Source organism: Hippopotamus amphibius, chromosome 2 (genome assembly GCF_030028045.1).
Source record: "Hippopotamus amphibius kiboko isolate mHipAmp2 chromosome 2, mHipAmp2.hap2, whole genome shotgun sequence".
Classification (NCBI taxonomy): domain Eukaryota; kingdom Metazoa; phylum Chordata; class Mammalia; order Artiodactyla; family Hippopotamidae; genus Hippopotamus; species Hippopotamus amphibius.
Window position 1 is genome coordinate 190,504,075 of NC_080187.1, and position 26,465 is coordinate 190,530,539.

General features: G+C 41.6%; 1 protein-coding gene across 1 annotated transcript in view; it reads left to right on the forward strand.

Moving 5' to 3' along the window:
• Nucleotides 1–4,884: 4,884 nt before the first annotated feature.
• SEMA6D (semaphorin 6D) overlaps nt 4,885–26,465 on the forward strand; it is a 32,390-nt gene continuing 10,809 nt past the window's right edge. The window contains exons 1-7 of the mRNA XM_057724524.1: nt 4,885–4,929; nt 24,262–24,424; nt 24,819–24,930; nt 25,487–25,547; nt 25,659–25,721; nt 25,830–25,931; nt 26,166–26,256. Of these exons, the coding sequence (XP_057580507.1) occupies nt 24,316–24,424; nt 24,819–24,930; nt 25,487–25,547; nt 25,659–25,721; nt 25,830–25,931; nt 26,166–26,256 (538 nt within the window). The 5' untranslated portion in view covers nt 4,885–4,929; nt 24,262–24,315. The remainder of the gene's footprint in view (nt 4,930–24,261; nt 24,425–24,818; nt 24,931–25,486; nt 25,548–25,658; nt 25,722–25,829; nt 25,932–26,165; nt 26,257–26,465) is intronic.

Below are 26,465 nucleotides of genomic sequence, written 5' to 3' on the forward strand. Positions count from 1 at the left end.
GTGTACATCCAACCTTCGGAAGAACTGTTAGTCTCCAGGAGTCCAAATGGTCCTAAGGTCAATTCTAATGCTGCCACTCAACCTCTTGGAGCCTTGTTTTCCTCACTGGAAAATCAGGATAATATACCTACTTCACAGAGATGTTATGAGGTCTTTTTTCAGGAGGAAATATATGCAAAGCACTGAGCATGGTATCTGACATAAAAACTCAATACATTATAGTTTTGTTATTATTACTGTTGTTTGCAAATCAAGGATGCTTGGCAATGTATGAAATATTCATATCTGAAGTATTTTGTAGATTTTGCACATGGATAGGTTCCATAAAATATATCTGGATGGCTACTTCTAAATACACAAAGAGACAGAAAAAAAAAAAAAAAACCGCAAGACCAGTTCTGCTGAGAAGTTGGCATTTCTTGAGCACATGAAAGCTATCACAGATACACATTGCTGCTCACATTTTGAACATGGTTCTGGCAACTTATTTATGTTGGGGCTGGGAAAATTTATTATGTTGTGAAGTATTTTCAGGTTATGAAATGTGTCCCTTAAATAATGGATCAGGTATTCACGGTGACTTCACTGTATTAACTCAACCTGACCCTTGGTCTGAGCTGTAATTTTCTAGGTACAGTCCTTCACCCATTCACGTATACATTCATTCACACAATAGATAATTTATTGAGCATATTCAGTGTTCAACGAGCTTTTCTTCCCCCTTGGCCTTCAAAGAGTCAAAGTTTAGTAAATAATGAAATAACTGCAGCCAGGATCAGTTTCATGGATGTGTTACCTGTGCGGTTACACTGTGCCCCATGCCTAGAATGTGCTGATTTAGCCATCTTGAAATTCTCAATTATTTTTGAATGAGGAGCCCCACAGTTTCATTTTGAACTGGCCCCTGGCCAGATGCGCCTTTTCCCCAATGCCTTTTGTTCTGTAGCATCTGAGTAGACAGGGTCTGAGTTCTCACTGCATTACACGCTCAGGCCAACTGCCTAATTTCCCTGGGCATTGGTTCTCTCAGTTGTAAACTGAGGCAGGATAGACCTGGTCTCCAGGGTCACTGTTGGTAATCTGCACACTTCAGGAGAGTATGACATGAGTGTCAAATGATGTCCGGCCTGGGTTTGGATTGTAACTGGGGTGACCACACTCTCAAAATTCAAAATTAGGATATGGGGATTATGGGACTAAAAGAAAAAAAAAGTTGAAGTCAGGACTCTTCTTGAGAAGTTGAGCCGTATAGCTGAAACTTTTGACCGCTAGACTAGGCCTCCATGCTGTTTGGTGATTTTACAACATAAAATCAAATTGATTGAGCAGTGGAATTTTTCTGCTCATTTCATTTGGATCTGTCCTTTCCTCTCTATAGATTTTATGCTAATATCCCAGAGGAGACGTAACTCACTCCAGCACTTTTGCTACACTTAGAAAAAAATCTATATCTGAGACTTTGAAACTCTAACATACAAATATTGGCATCCTTGAGAGTTCTCTAATTTACAATCTTAGTTTTGTACATTACAAGGTGATAATCAAACTATTTAGCCAGTCCACTGGTGTGGGCAACTGACCAATTCAAACAGACCCCACAGTGTGGTGCAGAGTGAATGCTGGCTCTGGGCATATTCTGTGTAGTCTTAAACTTCAACTTTAACTTTTAGAAAAGGTGCCACTGTAGACCCAGTCTCTCCAAGGTGCAAGAAAGAGGTAGCACCAATGAATCTGCACTTACCCTGTGTGAGAACCAAGATCTTTTCTGATTCAGCCATTATGAGCACTGTTGCAAATTCTGCGTTAAAACTTGTAGCTGTTTAATGGCAAGCACAGACTTCAGGTATACTCATGCTTTTTATCAAGTTGAGGTCACCAGCAAACTGAAATAAGTAAAGACATATCAAAGAAAACCAACTTTAATTGAGATGTAGCAATCATCATTTTTAGACAGGCCTTCAATTCTACCTGCAGCCACCTTCCACTTGAGCAAATTTTAGATCACAAGAGAATTTGATGCTCAGAGTGACTCTAATCACCCACCTAAACATTTGCATCATTAAGTGGACCTTTTCCACTTTACAAGCATGTCATTGGCCTGTTTGAGCAAAGAGATAGGAAGCAGTTCTGTAATGTTAAAAGCCCACAAACAACTCCAATGTAAGTCACAGTAGCAGGAACCAATTAAAATCAAAGCCTTGATGCTTAGTGCTACAGATTTCATCACTTAAATATTAAGCAGTTTTTACTTTGACACTGATCAAGAGATGTTAATGTAGATTCTTTTAAACAACTCAATTTAGGGTGTGTGTATGTGAGAGAGAGAGAGAGAATGGTAATTTTTTTCTACTTTTAAGAGCTGGAAGTATCTCTTTGGGTCTCCTAAAAGTTACTCAGTTTAGGGGTTGTTTATTCACTTATTTTAATTTAATTTAACCTCATTTAATTTTAGTGTATCTTGGTCGAGAACATCTTGCCTTCTGCCTATTTTACAGTGTGTAGTAAGATGCTTAGCTTAGAGCCTTGGAACCAAATGGGAGTTTATATTTTAGCTCCCAGGATATTGCTCCAGCCCCTAATGGTTGGCTGACTGATGTGTTTACATTTGTATTGTATTAGCGCTGAGTGGGCTGATTCGAAAAGCGCCACAGAAGGAGCTGAAGTCTGACTTGCTGTTGCCCTAACACCTAGAGGCAGAATTGCAGAATTATCTTTATCTGCTATGGTATTTATTTTATGACTAAGAAAAATGGCTCAATGTGACCGAAATTCTGAAATGGATTCAGTGTTTCAGCAGCCATTTATCTTTAAGGTAAAATGTAAATGGTCCTGCTTGGAAATTAGCTTAGGAACATGTGTATTTAATGTTTTGCTACACATAGAAATAAAAGTATACTTAATGCCTAGAATGTCACTTAGGTGGCTTGTGGGGAAGTAAGGTGATGATACCAGCAAGGAGGCTGGTAAAGAAAGCATCCTTTCTTCTTGCCACTCTGCTCACCCGGCTTTAAGAGGAGTGAGCCAGGTCTTTCTTCTCCATTTTCCTGTACGTGTTTTTGAAACAGAGGAAGGAGACCTTAATGCCAATATTTAAACAACCAGGGTAAAAATGGTTTTGGCTTTCAATATCCAAGGACACAATTGCAATCAGTTCTCCTTTTGCTTTTGCTGGCGTGCACTTGACCACTGAGCAGTCTATGCCAGGTTTTCTTTCTCCTGTGTGACTAGAATTCCTAATTTTTAATGCAAAAGACAATCACCATATTACCAGCACCAAGAGTACAGCAGTGATTTTGAATTAGCATGGATCTTTGTGAAAATCAGTTTAAAGTTCACTTTAAAAATAGAAATTGTTGTTGCTGGTTTTGTTTTAGCACTTTATATTTTGGAAGCCTAGGAAGGAAAAAGTAGGAGGTTAGAAGGGGAGAAGAGTGAAGCCAAAATTATGATATGCTAATTTAACTGAAATCTCTGAATTACCTCCATTTTCTTTTACTGAACATCCACAGTATAAATAGGATATAGAATATTATAGAGGACTTATTCTCTAGGAAGTTACCACATAAAGTTATATTTCAAGGGACACAATAGCTGTCTTCATCAAGAAAATGCTCAGCTTATTTGGGTTGGAGGGTGATTTTATATTTTTAATGGATCATCTCTCCAGCTCTCCTTTTATAATGTTAAAAAATACAAAAGATGTTTCTATAGGAGAAGCATCCTAAAATAACTTAGTCTTTATTGCCTTTTAATATTTGTCTATATGTATCTGTTTTTATAGAGTTGTAATCAGTGGACATACAATTTTATATTCTGATTGTTCCCACTTGGTGTTACATCATAAACTGAGGATTTCTGGTCTTCATTTTTATCACCTTAATGGTTACATGATATTCCGTGAGACTGGTGTCATATACTTTTATTTTAACTACTTCTCCAAGTTTAGAAAATTAACTTGTTTCCAATCTTTTCACCATCATAAATAAGCATCTTCTTTGTTCTTCTTACTTTAGATCATTTGCTTAGGGTAAAGTATTAGAAGTAAAAATTACTGAGTCAGGGTCAGTATTGTTAGCATGCATGGATGGCAGCATGAGTGTACACACTGTCAGATTGTTTTCTAAATGGTTGTACTGATTTACCCTGCCATGTGCAATATATTGATTTCATCCCAATTTAGTAGTATTAAATGTTATCCTTAAGAAAACAACAAAAGGTATTTGCCTGTTGTAAAATTGTACCTTGTTGATGTAATTTGGATTTCTGATTAATAACAAGAAGCCTGATTTTTTAAGAAACCGAGGCAAGACATTTTAGGGACAAGTTTCGTTCTGCTTGACACATAGAAAGACAATCTGAAGACCGGGAGTTGTCACAGCATCTACATTCTGACCAGCGGCTTCCTGTGTCTCTGCAATATATCCAGCTCTGACAGCTAATTTCAGTCTTCAGCTGGACTAAGAAGAAAAAGCAAAAAAAAGCAATATTTCAGGCCACAGCGAGTACCTTAAAGGATCCAGGAAAGGATTCTCCCCAAAACATGGAGTATATCAATTATCTAGCTTCATTGGAAACCGTCCCCAAATTGAGTATTTAAAATAACAGCAATCATTCATTTGATTCATGAATCTATGATTTGGGCAGAGTTCAGCAGAGAGACTCATTTCTGTTCCACTTTGTTTCAACTCAGGTGGCTCCACTAGGGGCTGGAGGATCCATTTCTAAGCTGGCCCACTCGTGTGGGAAGCACATGAGTGTTGCCTCAGCTGGAGATCACCTAGGGCGGGAGACACAGCCCTAGTCCCGTTCTACGTGGGCCTCCTCATGATGGCTTCACAAGCAGCTTGGGCTTCTTCATAATATGGTGACTGGATTCAAAAAGTATCTGAAGAAACAGAAAGTGGAAGCTGCCCTTTCTGGGCCCAGAAGGTGACATAACATCACTTCCACCATATTCTGTTATTCATGCAATCATATCCCAGATTCAAAGGAAGAACCTATACACCCACTTCTAAATGGGAGCAGTATGAAAATATCTGGGGACCATGTTTTTAAACTGCCATACCATATTCTAGCCCTTTGAGAGGCTAAGAATCTAGATACTTGAAACACTGTGGACTGGGGAGTATTATAGCACTGACCTCTACACTTGCTTTCTAGAATACTCCAGAATGAGTTGTCCATTTACCTAACTCACCCTTCCCACAACAAGGAATTCAGTCATTCAGTTTGGTGTCTCTTGACTGACTTTTCCACTGTGGAAATCTAGCAGTGTTCCTTCTACACCCCAGCCTTCCCCAGGAAGTCAGGTATCAGGGCTTTTAATCATCTGTGTCATGGCTCTTTTCTTTTAAGATAGATATTAGAGGTGGGCCTGCATATGTGATGCATCTCAAAAAGAATAATGACATTAAGTATATTTGGTGCGTTTATACCAGCAGAACGTTTATCATCTAGTGTGCTGACAGTTGTATGTATGAGAATCTCACCTGATTGCTGAGTGGTTTATCTAGGGGTTTCTATCACTAGTGCCAGGCAAAGGGGAAAGCAGTTTCTTTGTCCAGTCTTCCAAAGAATATTCCAAGAGAGAATTGGAAACATGGAAGAAGACACTGAAATCACCAGAGGTGGTCTTCGGGAAAGATTAGATTATCACAGGGCAGGGGACACAGAAACAGAGTTAAGCTAATAAGGATACTAACAGCAATAACCATAGTAATAGCTGCTCCTTACTGCACTTATTTGCCTGGCACAGCTTTCAAGGTTTTCTGAATATTAAGCCTATAGCCTTTAAAACAATCCTTTAAGATAGTCCAATTATTTTCTATTTTTTACAGAGGCAAGGTGAAGTAGTTTTTCCAAGATCACCCAGCTAATGGGTCGTGGAACTAGAATATTCTTAAAGCCTGTTGCCTCATGGGATTTTGCATGAGGGTGTTTATTCTCAGGTGTGGTGAGAAGATGGGCCAGCATCTCGTGGCCCCGTCCGCGGGTTTCCACGTTGACCCCCCTTTTCAGCCGTTTCTGAGGGTTGAGGTGGCGTGTGGATGTTTCCTCTTTCCTGTTTTCTTATTGGTCATTGGAGACAGAAAGTAAAAAGTAGACAAGTTCAGAGGTGGAGACTTTCCTTCTTACCTGCTCCCCCCCACATCCACTCTGCCTGGCCTGCCAGACATTTAAAGGACGAGATTCCCAAGGGAGCCTTTCTTTAACTCTGAGGGATTGAGGAGCCAGAGGAGCCTGGTGGGCTTTCCGCCCACACAGAAGCACCTGAACGAGGAGGTTTCCTGACTTTGGGGGTGGGTCCCCATTGCAACCCTGCCCTGTCGCCCCCAGAAACAACTTGAAGGCTTTAATGTTGGGCCAAGGATGGTAAGGAAGAGGCCCCTGACCGCTTCAAAGGTGGAGGTAGGAAGAAGAGGTGGAAGCCAACTCCCAAGACTTAGGGAGACAGGATCTTCGCTTACTTCCTGCATGAAACTCCTCTCTCATGAGTTTTTTTGTTTTGTCTCATAGACTCTTTTATTTATTTGTCTGCTGCAGTTACCCGCTAGGTCATTAGACTAGAAGAAGAGATGAGTGCTGGTCATATCTTAACATGACAGTAATAAATTAAGCTAAAATATGACAGTATGCTTTTCTTAATAAATTACAAAGACCTCTTTCTCCTCTCCTTTTCACCTCTTATGCATTATTTTTCTGTGGTGTGGTGATGTGACGAGACCACAGACATCGGAGTCAAACTGGCTAAAGCCCCGCTACTGTGTTTTGTGACTGGAGATAGGTTACCTCCTTATTTCCTTATCTGCACATGTAGAAGGATAGCACCAGCCTCCTAGGGAGGGCTTAGCACAGTGCCTAGGGCTTCCTTAGCATTCAGCCACAGCTTGTTCTGATCGGCATCATCTCTACTTTTCCGCTTTCCAGCATGTTCGTATTACACATAACTCCATGAAAGCCAAAGGAGTCTGTTAACCTGGCAAACCTTGCTCTCTTCGTGGAGCCGACGTGGGAAATATTTCATGTAGTGGCCCGTGAACTTATTTCCACTAAGAAGTCATAGATCCCGCCTTCCAGGAACTCAGTCTAATCAGAACTACAAGCATGTAGATGGCCAGTGCTACTCCCCATGGTCATCCCATAGTCAGAATGCATGGAGTGCTGTGAAAGGAGAGGAACGGAAAAGGGCTCACACTGGTGAAGGGTCCTAAGGGAAGAGTAGGAACTTGTCAGTTGGAGACACCATAGCAGGTGTTCTTGGTCCAGAGAACAGCAGGAGCCCAGAGCAGGAGGCCCAGCAGGGCCCTCGACTTACAGAGTAGCTGCAACCAGGGAACTAGGAATGTTAATATTTATCGAAGCAGAAGCAGAAGCCATGTCAGTGTACCGTGCTGTTGCAAACTGCGACTAAATAAAGCACTGATAATAATACTACTTCTTCACACTTGTATAGCACCTTTACAATTTACAAAGTATTTTTACTCACATTTTCTCACTTGTCCCTTTAAAAAACCATGGTGCGTTAGTCAGCAGCGATGCTCCCTTATCTCACCTGCAAAGAGGCACAGGGCCGGCCTGGGAGCGTGGGAGGCCACAGAATCCCACACATGCGGGTGGTACCCTTGCTGCGGGAGCCCTCTGCTCCTTCACAGTGGCCTCCATCTCTTCTCTCTTGGGCAGGTTGGATGCTGCCAAAGACACAGTAAGCAGAGCAGGTGTAAACGATCACTTGAGACAGAGCTTAGGGCCTGGGAACTTTTGATTAGAGCACCTCTGAAAGGAGTACCCCCACCTCCAATGGGTTGAGGGTCATGCCTGTTAGTGGCTGCCTCTACTTGAGTTCCCACCGCCCTGAGGGCTCTCTGGGACCTTAGCATGTGCAATACAATGTGAAAGAGGCAGCTCTCCGTCTCTCCCTAGCTTGGTATAGACACGACCATTTCGGAGGAAACCCGGATGTCCCTCCTATCTTTTTTCTCCAAGTCCTGGTAGGGTTCTCTACTGAATCTGGTTGTAACCCCACTTTTGTCCCTGTATCCTTTATACAAGAGACCTCAAACCCTCCATCTCCCCTGGCTTTATAATCTTTCTTTTTTATCAAGAAGCTGTGAGTCTGTAATAAGGGTAGGTGGTGAAAAGGAAAGCCAGCCACACTTTTCCCTCCAAAGGTAATCAGGCTACTTTGAACAATGTTCAGCCTGTTTGCATGTGTAAAGCAACGCTTTTTTCTATACCTCCCCAGGATGCTGCCTGTAACAGGGATAGAATTTGGGACCCCAGGTCCAAGGCACTGGTCATTGTAGGAAACGGGACAGAAAATATCATTGGAGCATTATTGTAAGTCCTATATATCCGGCCCAGCGATAGCAAAATCAGTGGAAGCCCAAGTCTTACTGTGGTCAGATCAGCAGCTGTAAGAGAGAACACCTTCCCTACATACTGCAGCATCATTCCATGCTAATGTGAGTCTGTGTTTGTTACTGGTAACCCGGGGTGACCTGCTGCTAGCCGTTCACCAAGAGTGGAAGAGGTGCTCTTTGGAGATTTTTTTAAGTTTTTTTTCTTCAGAAGATACAGTCATGTGTATCAGTTCATTTAACCAACAACTGTTAAAAACCTATGTACAAACCACTTTTTAAGGAATGTATTTATGGACGTAAAGGACACAGTCTTTACACTCAAGAAACTCACAGTGTGGGGCTGGGGAGGGGAGAGGATGTTGAGAAACCAAGGAAATACAATACTGTGTGCTATGTGCTCTGCTAAAGCTAAGCCCAGGTTTTGGTGACAGGAGGAGGAAAAGAGGGAAATCCTGGTGGGAAGTGGTTTCTGATTAGGAATTGGCCACATAAAGGAAGAGGAAAGGACAAGAAGGGCACTCAAGGGGGTGGGCACAGCACATGCAAAGGCCAAGAGGCAAGAGAAGCAGGTTTGCTGTTAGAACTCAGTGAATTTATACAGCCAGAATCTGGGGTGCTAAAAGAGGTGTCATCTAAGAGAAGTGACATCCTAATGCTGACCTCTGGTCCCTCTTGGGCCTCATATTTGTAAGCTCACCACTGAATGCCACTGTGGAACCTGGTTTTTCTTTCTCTATGCAAAGCCACTTTGAGCCTCTCTGAGATTAGCCACTGAGGTGATAGAAAGAGCAGTGGACCTGGAAACAGATGATCCAGAAGCCTTTTATTAACAGCCTGACCTCGAGCAGTTCTTTAACTCCTCGTCTATACAGTGGAGATTCACTCACTAACTCAACAAACATTCTGTAAGTAGATAGCGTGTACCAGACTCCATGGTGGGTTATAAAGATAAAGCAGAGAACAGAACAGACCTAACTTCTGTCCTCGTGAAGCTGACATGGAGTTCAGTGGAGATAGTAATTTCTGTCCTAAACCTTTAAGGACCAAAATAGATAAGGTATATTTGCTTTAAAAAGTGCAAGACGCTGTAAAAGTGAACAGCTCATGGCCCAATCTCTGGTCTGGGATGACTATTGCTAAGAGCTGGGAGTTCCTGATCTCACCCTCACACACGAAAGTGGAATACCTCAATCAGATCAGCTACAAAGTACATTTGGGAATGCGGAGAGGGGCTGAGAAACCTCGTGGTTCCTGGTGTATGTGACCTGAGCTTCCCACAAGCATATCACTCAGTTTAAAGAAGAAATTGGAAATGATTTGTTGACCAGTGGGAGGGCCTGCTGCCACCTAACCCCTGGGTCCAGGGAAGCTAGAGGGCAGCGCCTAAAGGCCGTATTTCCAAGGCCACGTGACTGTGGGGAGGAGGAAGAATGCACCCTTTGCCATTCCATCTGGCACAGAGTCAGAATCCCAAACCCACACTCATGAGTGCCAGTGGGGACACATTCCACGTTCAGTGCATCGGTTGGTTTGTACTGCAAAGCCCGTTTTGTGGTTTGGTGTTACAGATCAGAGGCAGTGATCACAGCTCTCCTGTCTCAGGGTTCAGAGGGACCACATGCATTTTGTATCCTAGGCAACACCAGTGCTATAGGAAAAATTTAGAAGTGTGAATCGGGAATTCTGTTACTTTTGGTGAAGAGCCTCTTTCAACCCAGGCACCAAACTCAGAATCAATATGATCTAATGGCTTAGACGGCCTCCTTAGAGATTGTTGATGTTCTAGCCCAACCCTTCATTTATAGATGAGGAAACTGAAGCTAGAGAAGGTACAGCCTCTGGGCTCCTAGAGTAGAATCTAGATTTCTCAATCTCCTGTTATCTCTAGGTGGGTTTGATATGTCTGATGTCTGAGGTGAAATTAATGTCCCCTGAGGTGACTCAGGAGGAGAGGCAAGAATAAATGTAGATAAGGGTAAGATAACATTTGAGGCATAATACTCTCCAGCAATAGCGTGAACCACACAGCCCTTCCTCAAGGTTGAGCCTTGCACTGGCTTCCTGGTACTCACCTGATCACAGAACATGATCTCAGAAGCTCAGGGACTGCTCTTTAGGTAACTCACTCAGTCCTCACAGCATCTTTCTGAGAGGAGCTGCTAGTTATCCCCGCTTCACAGGGAAACTGAAGTACAGAGAAGTTAAGCAGCTTGCCCGAGGCTGGTTAAGTGACAAAGCTTGGTCTCCTCCTTAGGCATTCTGGCTCCAGAGTTCATGTTTGCAGTTCCAGCACTGCACTGCTCAGCACTCACTCACTACACCCCAGAGGAAGAAGGGCCCAACTTTTTTTTTTTTTTTTTTTTAAGGGTGGAATTTAATCTTTTTTTTTTTTTTTTTTTTTTTTTTTTTTTTGTGGCACACGGGCTTAGTTGCTCCACGGCATGTGGGATCTTCCTGGAGCTGGGATCGAACCCGTGACCTCTGCATTGGCAGGCGGATTCTTAACCACTGCGCCACCTAGGAAGCCCAGGGCCCAACTTTTATCATACCCTCTGGGTGTTGAGTCGATTTGGTAAAAATCAGCAATTGGTATCAATTTGCTTAGACTCCCATGTTGGCTTTGTGGATGCAGAGGTTTCAAAAGCTCATAGATGTGATAGATTCGGAGCCCAGACAAAGGGCTCCAGGTGAGTCACAGGTGAACTGACTCAGGCCCAGGCTGGGCCCTCACAGAGCTTTTCCTGGCCATAAAATTTCACGTGGGCCATTTATTAATCCAGGACTGTTGGCTGAACCCTCACCATCAGTAGAACAAAGTAACATTTCTTAGAAGTTATTTTGAAATGATTATAAACTAACAGGAAGTTGCAACAATAGTAGAGTCTCGTGTACTCTTCACCCCGGAAGTGGACTTTTAAAAACAAGTCAGAACTGACTTCTCTAATGGAATGCAGATAATGGTGGTACTTTATTTTAGATCCTTCTGAACACTCTGTAATCGTTCACCACATTTGCCATAGACAAGTAACTGTGACTCTGTTTTCAAGTACAGAGGGCAAATACGAAGGCCCTAGATTTGGCAACTGGAAACCATAGTGCTAAGACCAGGAATTTTGGCTCTACAAATTTTTTTAAAGTCCACTTTTCTTTCTCTGGGTTGTTAAGTTTAACCCTTCTGTAAATCCTCCAACAACTATTTTAAATCATGACATCACCTGGGAACCTCTGGTGAGGTGGTTTGTGGAAGATGAAACAAGACATGAGCTTCTTCATGTCGAGTGAATTCCTGTCGTGGGCAGGTATGAGAAACATAGATCAATAGACTCTCGTGACACCTGGGTTCTGCACGAGCCACATCACCCCTGGACTTAAGTCCCTTAATTTATCTCCTCATTCTCTGCTAGGGACAGCAGCAGCAGCCCATCCTCAGTCCTTCCTTGCCTGGGTCTTGTTCATGTTGTTTGAAAACCTAAAAAAGGCACCGTGGAGGATATTGAAAGCTATGACTCCGTAGTGGCAGCATCAGATAAGTCAGTAGAATCAGAACAAATATGCTCTACTTTTGTTATCCCAGCCTGGAGGGCAGAACCAGGCACGCACTCAGGCCCTATTATCCTGAACAGAATGTCATGCACAGGCCATATGGCAGCCCCAGCAGGTCATCTGGTAGAATACGCCAATGTTCCAAAGGCCGGCTGAGTCCTTTGGCATCTCAGTCATCCCTTGGAACCCCGAGCCCTTCTTTGTCTAGAATGGTTCCTTTCCTGGGGGCCAAAGGGGAACAGCTGAGCCTGGCTGGGACCACGTGGGTGGAGGAGATAACAAAGGGAAAGCTTTGAATGTCTCTTGTCACTAGTTAGCCATGAAAGCCTCCCTGAAAAAAGGACACACCATTGTGTTCATTTCTACCACAGCAACCTTCTGCTTTCTCCCTCTGTCTCTCTCTTTCAATTGTAGACAGTTCCTATGTTTTATATTTTCACAAAGCTCGTCCTCATCTTGATCTCTTATGAAGTTGATGTGTTTTGTCACCTGCCTGGATAGCAGATTCTCTCTGCTTAGACATGGGGCTCATCCTCTCATTAGTTTCTTTTCTTTTCTTTTCACTTTAAATGAAGATTGTTTCTAGGACAGTTCAGCTTTAAAATGTTACTCGATTTGAGTTAGGACAGACAGGCAAGGTCTTGTAGGCAAGTTGTCACTAGAAATAAGCTCCTCAGAGCCATGGTTCTGATCAGAGGTCAAATTCTGGGATTCCTGTTCAGATTTGCTTAGAATTTGGCAGAGACAGGTTAGATCCTGTTTTCTGTCCCTTCCTGCTCAATTCCTTTTAAGTGCAATTCCTTTTTGAATTATTAATATTTGACCAGAAGCATTACTGATGGAGATATTGGTATGCTTTGCTTTAAGAAAATCTAGACTTAAAATGAAAACCTTACATAAGAGCTGCTTTAATTTTCAGAAAACTTCTTTAAATAGCCAGCTTTCCTCATGCATGTAAAATATAATTAAAGTAAACAAAACTGACCCAACTTTTAGGAAGACATTGATTATAAAAGCAAGGCATTAATAAAGAACACAACAGGCTTCCATACCCTGCAGTGTGCCCTTTTCTGCCTTCCATGGTGTCTACTGCCACCTTTTTTTTCTTTTCTCTTCTATCAGAATCTAGCCCCAAGGAAAGATCTTATAAATGTATTCATACTGGTTTCTGGCTTATGTTACGCTCCAGCACTACATACTTCATAACTGGAAAAAAGGCCGTCAGCCAAAGAACAGAATTTCCCATTGCAGAATCTCCAGCAACAGCCAGCCATGAAGCAGGCTAATTTTTATTTTTTCTCGTTTGTTGGGTAGTGGGGAGTCGAGTAGACTTCCTTCTCTGCCAGTTCCATATACCCCGCTCTTTTATCTCAGGAACCGCTCTGCTTTCCTTTCCTTGTTCTGGGAGAGCTGCAAAATGAGGAGGCGTTTCAATGGGGGTGATAGAAATCACTCTTGTGGGCTGTGCTGCCCATCCCTCCTGGATCAAAGAGCTGTTTGTTAAGGGTGGGAAGGTGTGAAAGGAGGCATCTGTTGCCATTCATAAGAACCTCTTGGTTTTGGAGCACCTGGACATGCCTGGGCCGATGAGGGCTGCGTGCTAATGGTGTCAGAGGAAAATGGTAGACCCAAGACTCTAGGTGTTTGGGGCGAGGGTGGGGGTAGGTGCTCAAGTCGTGGCACCTATGCCACCACGGCTGAGTCAGTCATCTACGACCTCCATCTATTTATTTTTTCCTCTATCCATTACGTACTGACTGAGGACCTCCTTCATGCCAGGCCCTGTGCCTGATGCGAAGGATAAAGAGGACGCATGCGATGTACTCTCTTTCTCGAGCAGCCCAGTTTAGTAGGGAAAATGTGAAAATAACTAACATTATGATGAGGTGGTGAGTTCTGTAACGGAAGTATTTACAGGGTATCATAGCATGATGAGTCATCCTGGGGGGAGCAGAGGGGCCACGGGAGAAAGATTTGGAGTAGTGGGAAGAATGGGAAAGGGGCAAAGGCCAGGGACATCTTGAGCTGGTAAGTAGACAAATTCCTGTAAGGGTTTCTGAGAGAGCATAGTGTGTGCAGAAGACTCTGCTTTGGGATCAAGTTTGGAAAGCATCCGTAGCTGAAGCAGAGAAGCTGGCAAGAATCAGATGGTTGAGGACCTTGTAGATCTCGGAAATGAATTTGGACGTTATCATATAGGACACCGGGAGCCATAAAATTGCTTTAGGCTTCAGTGACTGAGTAGGATATAAAAAATATATAACAACAACAATAATAATAGTTGTAATTGTTGGATTCTTACCAGATACAAAGGGTTTGGCCACGTGCATCACATAGATTATTTCATGGACTCGTAATATTAGTGCTAAATTATCTTCATTTGAGGCATGAAAAGTTGAGGCTTTGAGAGGGGAAGTAGCACACCCAGGGTCACATGGCTGGTGAATGATAGTGCATGAATTTGAACCCGAGCATTTCGAGCTCAGAACCTGCCCTCTATAGGGAATTTAGCAGGAGTACAAGTCAAGGCAGAGTGTCTGAAGTGCAGATTTGCACCTTCCAAATTTAAGTTGCCTATATTTTATGAGCCAGAATATGTAGCAGGAGAGCTGCACAGCTGGATCTGGAGCAGAGGAGTGTGGTCTGTTCTGGGCACGTGGAGAGGGGATTCATCAATTTAGTGGTGGTAGTAAAGAAGGTGGGTGTAATGTGGGTGAATCTCCAAGGAGCCTGGATGGAACCATGAAGTACCACATCTGAGAGTGGGCATGTTCGGACAAGTTTGGGAAGGTTGCTGAAAAGGAGTTAGCTGGAGCGGTGAGGAGATAACCATGAAAGCCAAAGGTAGATCCCTGCATCAAGGTCAGACGCAGGGATCGGATCCACATGACTGAATGCTGCAGGGAGAGGAAAGAAGATTTAAAATGAGGAGCGAGGGACTTCCCTAGCGGTCCAGTGGTTAGGACTCTGCGCTTCCACCACAGGGGGCACCACAGGGGAGCCCTGGTCAGGAAATGAAGATACGGCCTGCCACGCGGCTCGGCCGAAAAAAAAGAAATGGGATTGAGTTGAATTTGACTGTAAGGCAGTTGATGGGCAAGAGTTAACATTAGACTGAAGTGGGTTAAAAATTTAATAGAAAGGGAGAAAATGGAGACAGTGGGTTCAGACCTCTTCAAAACAGTTTGGCTGGAGAAGGGGGTGAAAGACGGAGATAACGGAGGCAGCCTTGGGATCGGGGGATGCTGTTTGTGGCGGGAGCCACTTGAGATGCTGGTATGTGGAGGGCAATGAATGTGTGGAGCAGTGGGTATTACACCAGGACGTTTATCTGAGCAGGCAGGGAAGTCAGAATCTGCCCTCCAACCCTCGAAAGGAGCTCATGGGCTCTGAGAAAAACTGCCCCTACGCTGTCAATTTACCTCCCTTTTATTACATGGAGAAGCTCAAGCCCAAAAAGTGAGGTGGTCTGTCGGTGGTCATACAGCAAGTCCATGACCCCAGATCTCCTGGTGCCTGGTCCCTCTCCTCTCCTGCTGCCAGTGTCAGTGGAAGAAGAAGAAGACCTTATGGTTCCTTATGGTTTCAAGCTCCCAATCCTCCAGACTGACTATTCCCTGCTCCATCAGAATGCACATCCTTCCAGGTCCTGGTGCGTCACAGGGCTTCAGCTGTGTGGGGGGCGAGTCAGAGAGCTGCTTTGTCATTTCCTCAACATGCCAGAGGGCAATGCTTTAAGTTGTTAATTATACACTGTCATTAACAGAACAGTGTGGGAAGCTTCTTCCTCTCACCTAGGCACCCAAGTTTCCAGAGGGAGGAAGGGTCTCGAAGTCAAGGGCCTTTCAGACACCTTTTCCTGGCCCAGGATCAGGGAGGATATATTTGCTCATACATGGACCTGGTCCTCAAGCCCTCTGCAGAAGAGGATTGGATGGTGGGGGAGGTGGTGGTAGGGGTGGCAGTAGAGCTTCCTTAAGTGAGAGAGCTGATGCTCTCCCGAGAGATTCCATCAGTCAAGAATCACTTGGTGAGCCTGGATGTAAGTAGCTACCCACACTGCTGAGAAGGGCCCAGAGTACTTGTCCAGTTCTGCTTAGAGGTCTTCTGGAATCTGTATCATCATCCCCTTCTTCTCATCTTCTTATACTCCAGAGGTTATGCTGTCAGCCTGGTTATCATACCATTCTTGTTAAATACTGATGTTGAGCACGGATTAAAATCCATTGCCCTACACAGAACACTCTGCGTAGAATCTAGAAATGTGAGTGCTCTATACACATAAACTTCTTTTTTGTAATTGACCTTCAATTACAACCCTCTGTGTGTTGGTAGGCTCCAAGGAATAGCAATTAACTTCCTTCTCTTTGTTTCAATCTACTTAAACCCGTTGCTCCTTTTCCGTTTTGTCATGTGGGGCTGTCAGGCCGTAGACCTGGAATTCCTGTAACTCCACGGGCTGTCTTTCTCATCGACTTCAATGTGGACAGTGCCCTCTGGAATTTCATAGACTGTGGAGTGAATGGTGGGTGCCCTTTGCTGCAGCTGCAGGCCCCTCCCCCTCCACACGCTGTTCATAGCACACTCCCATCAAAGAATAAATGCTATTTGGAAGCGGAACCTAGGGTGCCCATCCTCCCTGGGTCTGCTACTCTCTGTTGTCGTTGTTGTTTTGTTTAACAGTATTAAATAAATCTAAATCAGACAGGAATCCAAAATGCTAATCTTGCCCTGAGAGATTTAGCAGAGCTTGTGGTATTCAGGGCACATGATTAGTTCTTTCATTTCCTTCCTTCATTTACGGTTTATTCACAGTTGTGTCAAGTATTGACAACTGTGAGACATGCTTGTGCCAAGGGACTGAGGAGACTCTTCTTCAGGCTCTGAAAAATCAGGAGGACTTAACTAGGCCAAGGATGGGAGGCAAGAAGGGCCATCGGAGGGAAGGAGGAGCAAAGGCTTGGTGGAAGTAGGTAGCATATGACACATTCCAGGGCTGGAACCAGAGCCAAGGGTGGTGGAAGCACAAGTAAAGAGGGAGAGAGGCTCAAGATAAGACTGACTGGGAGCTGGGACTCAGAACAGGAAAAGCCTTAAAGCCTCATTGCAAAGATCTGGGCATTCTCCTAAGAGTAATAGGAAGTTCCTGGAGGATTATGAGATTCTATGCTGGGGTTTCTATTCTAAAAAAGCTCATTCTTGCTTCATCTACAGAATGAATGGGAGACAAACAAGGGGCAGACAGAATGGTAAGTAAAAGGTCAGAAGAATATGGTAGAAGAGAAGGCAAGGAACCACTGTGCTTTAAAAAGCTCCGAACAGTCAACTGTGTCTAAAGCTGCAGAGGGATCACATGAAACAGGACTGGAAAGTATCCATCGCATTGAGCTACCTGGAGGTCATCAGTGTTTTTACTGAAAGGTGCTATTGAGAGAGGAGCTAAAACAGAGGAAGTAGGAGACTGAGTGGGAGGTGAGGAGATGACAACAGTGAGAACGAAAAACTTTTTGTCAGTGTCTGAATGGAAGGGAAGAGATAGGTGCTGTGTGGAGGAGGATCTGGGGTGACAGCAGCTTTTTCACCTTTTTTTTGAGATGAGAGGGTTTGGGCAAGTTTAAATGCTATGGATAGTATTTAAGCAACAAAAATTTATAGAATATGCCAGATGAGAAAATATAATTCATGTTTTTTTCTATTCCAGGAAAAACAGAAGGGGTTGGATTTAAAGCACATGGAGAGGAGTTGGGGAGTGAAATCCTCTTAAAACAGGAGAGAGGGAGGAAAAACTTGATGAAGAAGCATATAGGTTGATGTTCTTGGTAATGGCAAGGGAGAGGGCTTGAGGAAGTTCCTAGCTTTGTTTTCTGTGTGAAGTAGCTGTGAGGTAGGAGGGAAGAATTTAATAGAGTGAGGAGGGAGAAGGGATGAGGGCTTTGGGGAGAATGGGGAAAGTTTAATCTTACTGATTTGATCTAGTAGAGAAACATAGGATCCCCACAGCTTTATAGTGTGAACTATAGTTGGTGGTCAAGAATTCTGTGACATTGGTACCAAATTGCCTCAGACTGTGGTTGGCTTCACTGGTGCTCAGCTGCTCTGGGGCAGGTGCAGAAGGCTGAGTGCATCCAAGGTAGAAACTTTGAGAGAAAGTCTAACACAGAAACAAAGGATGAGGGAGTCCAGAGTACAGGCCAAAGTATGACTTAAGTGATTGACTGCTGAATATTACATATAAGATGGATAAAATGGTATGTCAAGATTGGGGATGAATGAAGAATTAGAAGAAAGGAGAGCAGTGAGTAGACTGAAGGCCCTGATGAGAAGAGGAGTCATGATGAAAGCAGTCACACAGACTAGGTGGGAGGACAGAAGTTTGGGATCAAAACATGCAGTGCTGGATTTCATGATTTTTGAGGTGAAGAAGCTATAGCTAATAAAAAGTCTGAGAGTGGAACCATGGACCAGGACTGCTAAAGTCTTTGAAATGTTTTTCTTAGAGAAAGTGACTGGGAAGTTACCAGATAAAAGTAAGGAAGAAGGGCACAAGAATTTTTTGTGAGAGGACAGGAGGCCCAAGGTCTAGAGGAGGTACTGGGAAACTGAGAAGAAGCAACTGCACTTTCAGATCTCCCTGAGGTGGTGTGAGTATGGGAGTCTAAACAGCTCCCCTTTGAGAAGTAGCATTTCCAGAAGAGAGCCAGGGATTTAAAATCAGTTTGGTTCTTTCTGGGTTCTTTGGACTGGGGAGAAAATTAAGTAAGCCTACTCCATTTCTGAATTCTCATTTCCTTTGAACTAATATAGCTTTAAGGGAGACAGACTATAGATCAATTTCTCTATCTTGGATTCATTAATTTCAAATTTGGCCACTATGCTGTAACCACAAAAAGAACTTGTATTAGCCAACCCTGTAAATTCTCTTGCTTACAGAACTTCCTTTCAGTATTTCTTTTAGTTTGGGTCTAACAGTAAGTCTGTCAGTTTTTACTTATCTTAAACATCTTATCTTGCTTAATTTTTTAAGAATATTTTCACTGATTATAGAATTCTAGGCTTGAAATATATTTTCTTTCAGCACTTTAAAAATGTCATTGTGTGGTCTACTGGATTCCGTCATTTCTATTGATAAGTCAGCTGTCAGTATTCTTGCTCCTTTGAAGGTAAAATATCTTAGCTTTTAACAATTAAAAAATTTTTATTTTTAGCATCTTGACTGTGATATATTTAAGTGTGTTTTTTCTTTGTATTTAGAAGTTCTTACAGTTCTTTTAATGAGTGCCTTATGGTCTTCATCAGTTTTGCAACCATTATCTTGTTAAATATTGCTTCTGTCCATATTTCTCTCTCTCATCACTCTAAGGGACTCCCATGTGTGACATCTTTTCACAAGATGCTATGTGTCTTTTACTCTCTAGTCTGTTTTTTCCAGCCTTTTTGCTGTCCATGTTTCTGTCTGATATTTTCTTTTAGTTCACTAATCTTTTCTTCAGCTATAAGAAATACGTTGCTAAACACATCTGTTAAGAAGCTTTACTTCTGTGCTTTTTAGATGTAGAATTTACATTTAATTCTTTTTTAATAGATTCTAGGTATCTGGTGAAATTCTCCATCTTGTCATCTTTTTTCTTGGACAAAATAGTTACTTTTTAAAACTGTATCTGAGAATTCTAATACCTGGATTACCGGTGGTCCTATTTTCTGTTGTCTTTTTTTCTCTCAGCCTTAGTTCTTAGAATGTCTAGTAACTGCTGCTTGAATGTTAACCTTTCTTTGTAAAAAAATTATAGTCTCTGTCACTCAAGCCCTGGCTGTCTTGGCCACTCTGAACTCCTTTAAAGAGCTATCCTCGTTATATTTAGGTTTAAAATGAGGAAGGACAAGGGAAGCCCATACAAAAAAAAATCCATACAAAAAAAAAAAATATACTACTCAGGTACCCCTGCTCTCTCATTGAAAGGAATAATCTCATATAGGTATGCTCTTTACTATGAGCTTACACGTAAGGAAGGTGGTGCCCTCCTCCTTCTTGGAGGCATCTATGACTGTGAAGCTCTACCTTATCCTCTAAGAATACCTCTGTTATTGTTATGATGATGTACATAAACAGTTCTACATAAATAGTTGTACAAAATGAAAAAGTAAACATATCCCCCCCTTTTTTTTGCTCTTTTGCCCAATAAGATCTAACAATAATAGTCATGATAATATTCAATGAGATTTGCTAGCAACTTACTGTGGACCAGATTCTGTGTTAGGCATTTCGTATAGATTATCTCATTTAATTCCCAGAAGAAACTACAAGGTAGTAAAGGTAATTATTCCTGTTTTACACATGAGGAAACTAAGGCTTAAAGGGTTAAGTCACCTTAAACAAGGTCCCAGAGCCAGGAAGGAAAATGGCCAAGCAAGTTTGTACTCAGATCTTTCTGACCTCAAGGTCTAGATTCTTTTCCAACACCTTTTCCGTTGGTCTTGACTTCATTCCATGTAACCGGTTTGATGATTTCACTGAGCCTAGAATCCTGAGAGACTTCCGTAAATAAGGTGAGAATGAAGTAGTCTGAGGAGTTTACATGCAAATAAATCTCCTTCCTGGTACATTTTTCTTGGGTATCCAGAGTCTTACCTCCCCTACTCAGCTTTGCTTTGATATATATTTTACATTAAATACTTCCATTTATAATTTCTATGGCAAATCTGAAAGTAATTCTTTAAATAAAGCTTTTTGCAGGGACAGGAAGTGATTAGTGGTGGGGTTTTATTTCTGGAGGATGAGATTGGTGGGGGGCGGGGCATAGGGAGAAATTGCTTTCTGCAGTATCAGATGAATGAGTTATAGGAAATGATGGCTCAGCCAGCAGCTTGGTGCTTGCCAGTGAGTCAGCAGTGATTCCATCCTCAGTCTCAATGCTGGAATCACAGCTGTGAAAGACACTTCCTGGGGAGGGCCCCTCCCTGTCTTGCTGTCTGGGGCATGGAGGCTCTGCCCGCATAATCTGAGCCATTCAGTTACCTGTCCCAGTGTAGAAAGATTCACAGAACTACTTTCTTGGATTCATGCAGATATTTCTATGTTTCTTTAGGATTCATTGGTGTTTCTGATTTTTTTCCTCTGATACCCAGCAGAAACATCCAGCTTGGGATTGATGTCAGAGGAGAATTTAATTCCTAGGGCAACATTTCATATTTTTATACTGCTTCAGCATCTAGGTCCTTTTTTATTATTACTGAAGTATAGTTGATTTATACTGTTGTGTTAGTTTCAGGTCTATAGCAAAGTAATTCAGATATATCTATCTATCTATCTATACATTACTTTTCAGATTCTTTTCCCTTATAGGTTATTACAAAATATTGAGTGTAGTTTCCTGTGCTATATAGTAGGTCCTCATTGTTTGTCTGTTTTGTATATAGTAGTGTGTGTATGTTAATCCCAAACTCCTAATTTATCCCTATCCTCCTTTCCCCTCTGGTAACCATAGTTTGTTTTCTATAACTATAAGTCTATTTCTATTTTGTAAATAAGTTCCTTTGTATCTTTTTTTAATAGATTTCACATATAAGCGATGTCATATGATATTTGTTTTTCTCTCTCTGATTTACTTCACTTAGTATGATAATCTCTAGGTCCATCCATGTTGCTGCAAATGGCATTATTTCATTCTTTTCTATGGCTGAGTAATATTCCATTGTCCACATATATATGTGGTATATGTATATATGTACCACATTTTCTTTAGGGTCTTTATAAATGGCAAAATACTGTGGAAAAGCAAGACAGGAAGATTCTGCTTCAGGAAAAGTGGTAGATTGAAAGAGGTCATCTTGTCATGATTGAAAATATGTGTGTGTGGCAAGAAGATGAGAATGAAATCATCACGGTTGTTGGGTTGAGATGGTAGGATTGTTGGTGATTCCTTTTTATTTTTTTCTAGGTTTGATAAATATGCTCAAGTTGTAAAGTTTATTCTAAAAACAACCGTTTAGTATTTTAAATTAACTATCCACTTGTGGGGAAAAACTGGCCAAATAGCTTTAATATTTCAGGATATCTTTTTCCCAGACTTTGCTCATATTTTTAAGGTCAACTTGGTCATATACATGGTGTCCTATAGGAAGTGCGCAAAATGAATTAACTTTGCTCAGAAGCTGCAGGTGCCAGGCATTTAGTTCTTTGAGAAACAAATGCTAAGAGGGGTTGAAGGACCTTTCCAAGGTCAATTACCCAGTAAGTGGTGGAGTTCCATTCAAGCCCAAGTCCCATTGCTGCCAAAGTCCACACTCCTTCAATTAGAGTATGGAACGATGCTGCCGCAGGGCCCAGTCCTCCAGGCTTTTTTTGCAGCACATTTTATTTTATTTTTTAATTAATTTTTATTGGAGTTTAGTTGATTTTCAGTGTTGTGTTAGTTTCTGCTGTACAGCAAAGTGAGTCAGTTATACGTATACATGTATCCACTCTTTTTTAGATTCTTTTCCCATATAGGTCATTATGGAGTATTGAGTAGACTTCCCTGTGCTATACGGTAGGTCCTTATTAGTGATCTATTTTCTATATAGTAGTGTGTACATGTCAATCCCAGTCTCTCAATTTTTCACCCCCCCTTCCCCCTTGGTAACCATGTTTGTTTTCTACATCTGTGACTCTATGTCTGTTTTGTAAATAGGTTCATTTGCACCATTTTTTCAGAGTCCACATATAAGCAATATCATATTTTAAATATGTTAACTGACTGCTGGATTAGCTGTCCATAGAGAAAAATCATATTGCGATATTTTTCTCTGTGTTTGAAAAACTAGGATTCTAAATTCCACATGTACATCCTTGGCTTCTACTCTGGTTAGAAAGACGAATACTGAGAGTGTTGCATAGACTGCCCATGTGTGCATCTGTGGTTTTGACGTTAAGAAGATAGAAGAGGTATAGTAAGTACTCAGCTGAGTGGTTGGACTTGCCCAGAATTTGAAGTGATTCTCATGATCTCTCCTAAAGTTCTTAGATGTATGAGACTCATGCTAAAGCTAAATGTTTTACTGTTCAGTATAGTAGCTATAAGTGACAGTTTGGGTTGAAGAAGGAGTGACAGTGTGGCGAAGCAGAGCTTTTACAGTTTCACAAAAATATCCATTGGCCCAGGAGGGCCTTAATTTATTTTTCTAATAAATTAATAACACAAAGATTTTTACAGCTAATATTGTATAATTAATGCTATCAGCTTTATTGAGATACTGACATGCAATATACTGCACATGTGTAATTGTGCAACTTGTTAAAATTTAACATATGCCTACACCTATGAAACATCACTTCAGTAAGCATAATGAGTATATTCATTACACTCCAAAGTTTTTTTGGAGTGCTATATTTTCTAAGGAAAAAACCCCAGCCATTTAATTTCATTATCTAATTTGATGAAAAAGGCCTGGTTAGGGACTCAGGTGAAGTGGGTCTGGACTCTGATCTTGCTCTAAATAGCTCCATGAAATTCAGCGAGTCCCTTAATTTCTCCAGGTCTTGGTTTTCTTATCTGAAAAATGAGGGGGTTGAACTAGATGGTCCCTAAGGCCCTGTATGACTCTAAAGCTTAATAAAGCTAAGAGGACAGGCATACTTAGGGTATTGGTTTGTGTCCAAATGGTTTTATGTAAAAATATAGGCTTCCCCAGTGGTCTGGTGTCAGCTGTGCTGCTTCATCCCTGCCCCGCTTTGCTTGATTGATTGATCATGAAATCATTTCATTTCTTTTAATTCTCTTTCACCCTGATTCAAGGTCATTCATGTCATTACTTTCATGTTGTTCTTTCTAAGCTTAGGGAACTGTTCTATTTAAGAATTTAGGGGTGGGGCTTAAATAACGCTGGGAATTTGGCAATGCCTTAAGGGGCTGTGAGGGGCAGCAGGACCATCAGCTCCTTGGATACTCTGGAGGCAGCTTGGGCATTTTAGCGGGGAGGGGGCAGAGACAGGCTGTACTGGATTTATTTCAGGGATGGGGGAAGGGAAGCAGATTGGAGTTTAATTAAAATTCTAATCCCACCTTTGCCCATCTTCTTGCCAAGTCAGCAGCCAGCATTTCTGTTTGTGGTTCTGGTGATTTTGCTGTGATGACATACGTTAGTTACCTCAAAAACTCTTGCAAATTGGCTTCAAACTTCCGTGTGCTCACCAGATGCTTTCATCAGACGTGGCACGATGCCGTCTTTGGCCTGTGTGTTCAGATACCTCCTCCACCACTGCCATCTTTCTGATGGGAGGGGGGCCTTGGAGAGAGCGGATAGTGAAAACTGAGCTGATTACAAATGACAGAACAGTTTCATCACAGCCTAGAGATCTTTCCAAACTATGTCTGTTTTCCAGGTAGTGAAGTGGGATTTCTGAGGAGGGGCTGCTCTGATTTCATCTCAGCCCATCATGAGGTTCTTCCTGCTCTGTGCCTATATGCTGCTTTTGATGATTTCCCAGCTGAGGGCAGTCAGCTTTCCTGAAGATGATGAACCCCTTAATACTGTTGACTATCACTGTAAGTAATCTAAAGAACGTTCTCCTTTTCTAAGAAGGAAGCTTTTTTGCTTTTGATTTTCTAAGCATATTCGTTTTTAGAAAGAGAGAATTTTATGTCTATAAAATGTTTTACATACTAGTTTATCCATAATCATTTCCTAGTGTCTGGAAAAAATGGGACAGTTCAGGTAGGTGCTTTTCTAAAGACCCATATATAGGTTATATGTTTTTAGTTAAAAGAAAAAAGACCATTTGCTGACATTCACTGTCTTTTATTCATTCATATTCAAGACCTTAAGAGAGGAATTTAGTTAAAACCCTTCTACAACTAGTGTATACAGCTAATCAATGCTGTATATCGATTCTTCAGCTCCATAATCCTGACTGATGGTTTAGACCATTTTTACTTGCAGATTCAAGGCAATATCCGGTTTTTAGAGGACGCCCTTCAGGCAATGAATCACAGCACAGGCTGGACTTTCAGCTGATGTTGAAAATTCGAGACACACTTTATATTGCTGGCAGGTAATTTTCCTCTCATTGGTTTATTAGATTAAAATTCTTTTCTCTTGTGGCGCTTGCATTAATGTGTCTAGTTCATGAAAAACTAATATGTGATTGTGATCAAAAATTGCAAGTAGCCAAAAATATTCACCAAGACGCGTCAGTGTTGTGTACCAGGAACAAAATACCTCAAAAGCCTTCAGCGGTCCTATTTTATTACTGCCATCAAGAAATCATACACCATTCTTTATTCCTAAAGCAGCAAGAGAAAAAAATCTTTCCTTATTCTTTTTTAACTTGGAATTATTCAAGCAAATATTAGAAGTATGTTTATGCTAATACCAAGTAGCATTTTGACCCAAGCCTGAAGAGAGGAGCTTTCTTTGCTCCCTAACCACAGTGATATATAAAAGCATCTCACTAATGAAAAAGTAGTCTTTGTTGACTTTGTTGGAGACAGAGAAAAGCCAAATGATCTCTAAAACACAATGAAAGCAGATCTGTAACAATAAAATAAGAATCAGCTTAACATTTTTATGTATTCACATGATATGACTTACTGCCTTGTTTCCAACAGGGATCAAGTTTATACAGTAAACTTAAATGAAATCCCCAAAACAGAAGTAATACCAAACAAGGTGAGCAAGTGGAGTTGGCAAATTTATTTGCATTCCCTCAGAACTTGGGTAATGTACCCTCTCCCCTCAGTATTTAAAATATTGAACTTTGGTTTTGCTTGATTGATACAGAAACTGACATGGCGGTCAAGACAACAGGATCGAGAAAACTGTGCTATGAAAGGCAAGCATAAAGTAAGTGAAATGAACAGGTGCCTGCTAGCTTGTGTCTTTATGGGGCCTTGAGCCCACAGTGTAAGTATATGGAATGTCTAACGCTGATGTGATTGTTACTTCCTTTAGGATGAATGCCACAACTTTATTAAAGTATTTGTTCCAAGAAACGATGAGATGGTTTTCGTTTGTGGCACCAATGCGTTTAATCCCATGTGTAGATACTATAGGGTAAGTATATTTTAAGCAATGTGCTTTTTTTAAAATCAACTTTTCTTCTTTTATTGGTATGCCGTTAGCTTCGAATCCTTTCTCCTATAACCCAGTAATTTGTTTTATCTCTAATGCTATGGAAGAATAAAGACAGAATTCTTCCCATAGAATTCCAGTACAAATAAAGCAGTATTGCCTTCAAACATGTACATTGAACAGATGTGACACTAGCTATTTATTTTTCTTTTGTAGTTGAATACCTTAGAGTATGATGGGGAAGAAATTAGTGGCTTGGCAAGATGCCCATTTGATGCCAGACAAACCAATGTTGCCCTTTTTGCTGGTAAGATTCTTTATAGTGTAATGAATATAAATGATTAAGGACATTGAAGGTGCAAAAGGAATTTAAAGGAAGAAAACAGCTCATAACTAGGATAGCTACCTTGACATGGGGGTTTCAAAGATGAAAAGCTATGAACAAATTTCCAAAAAACAGGAATTAAAAATGAACATAGGACTTCTGACACTCTCTGTTGTGAACTAGGCCAGTGA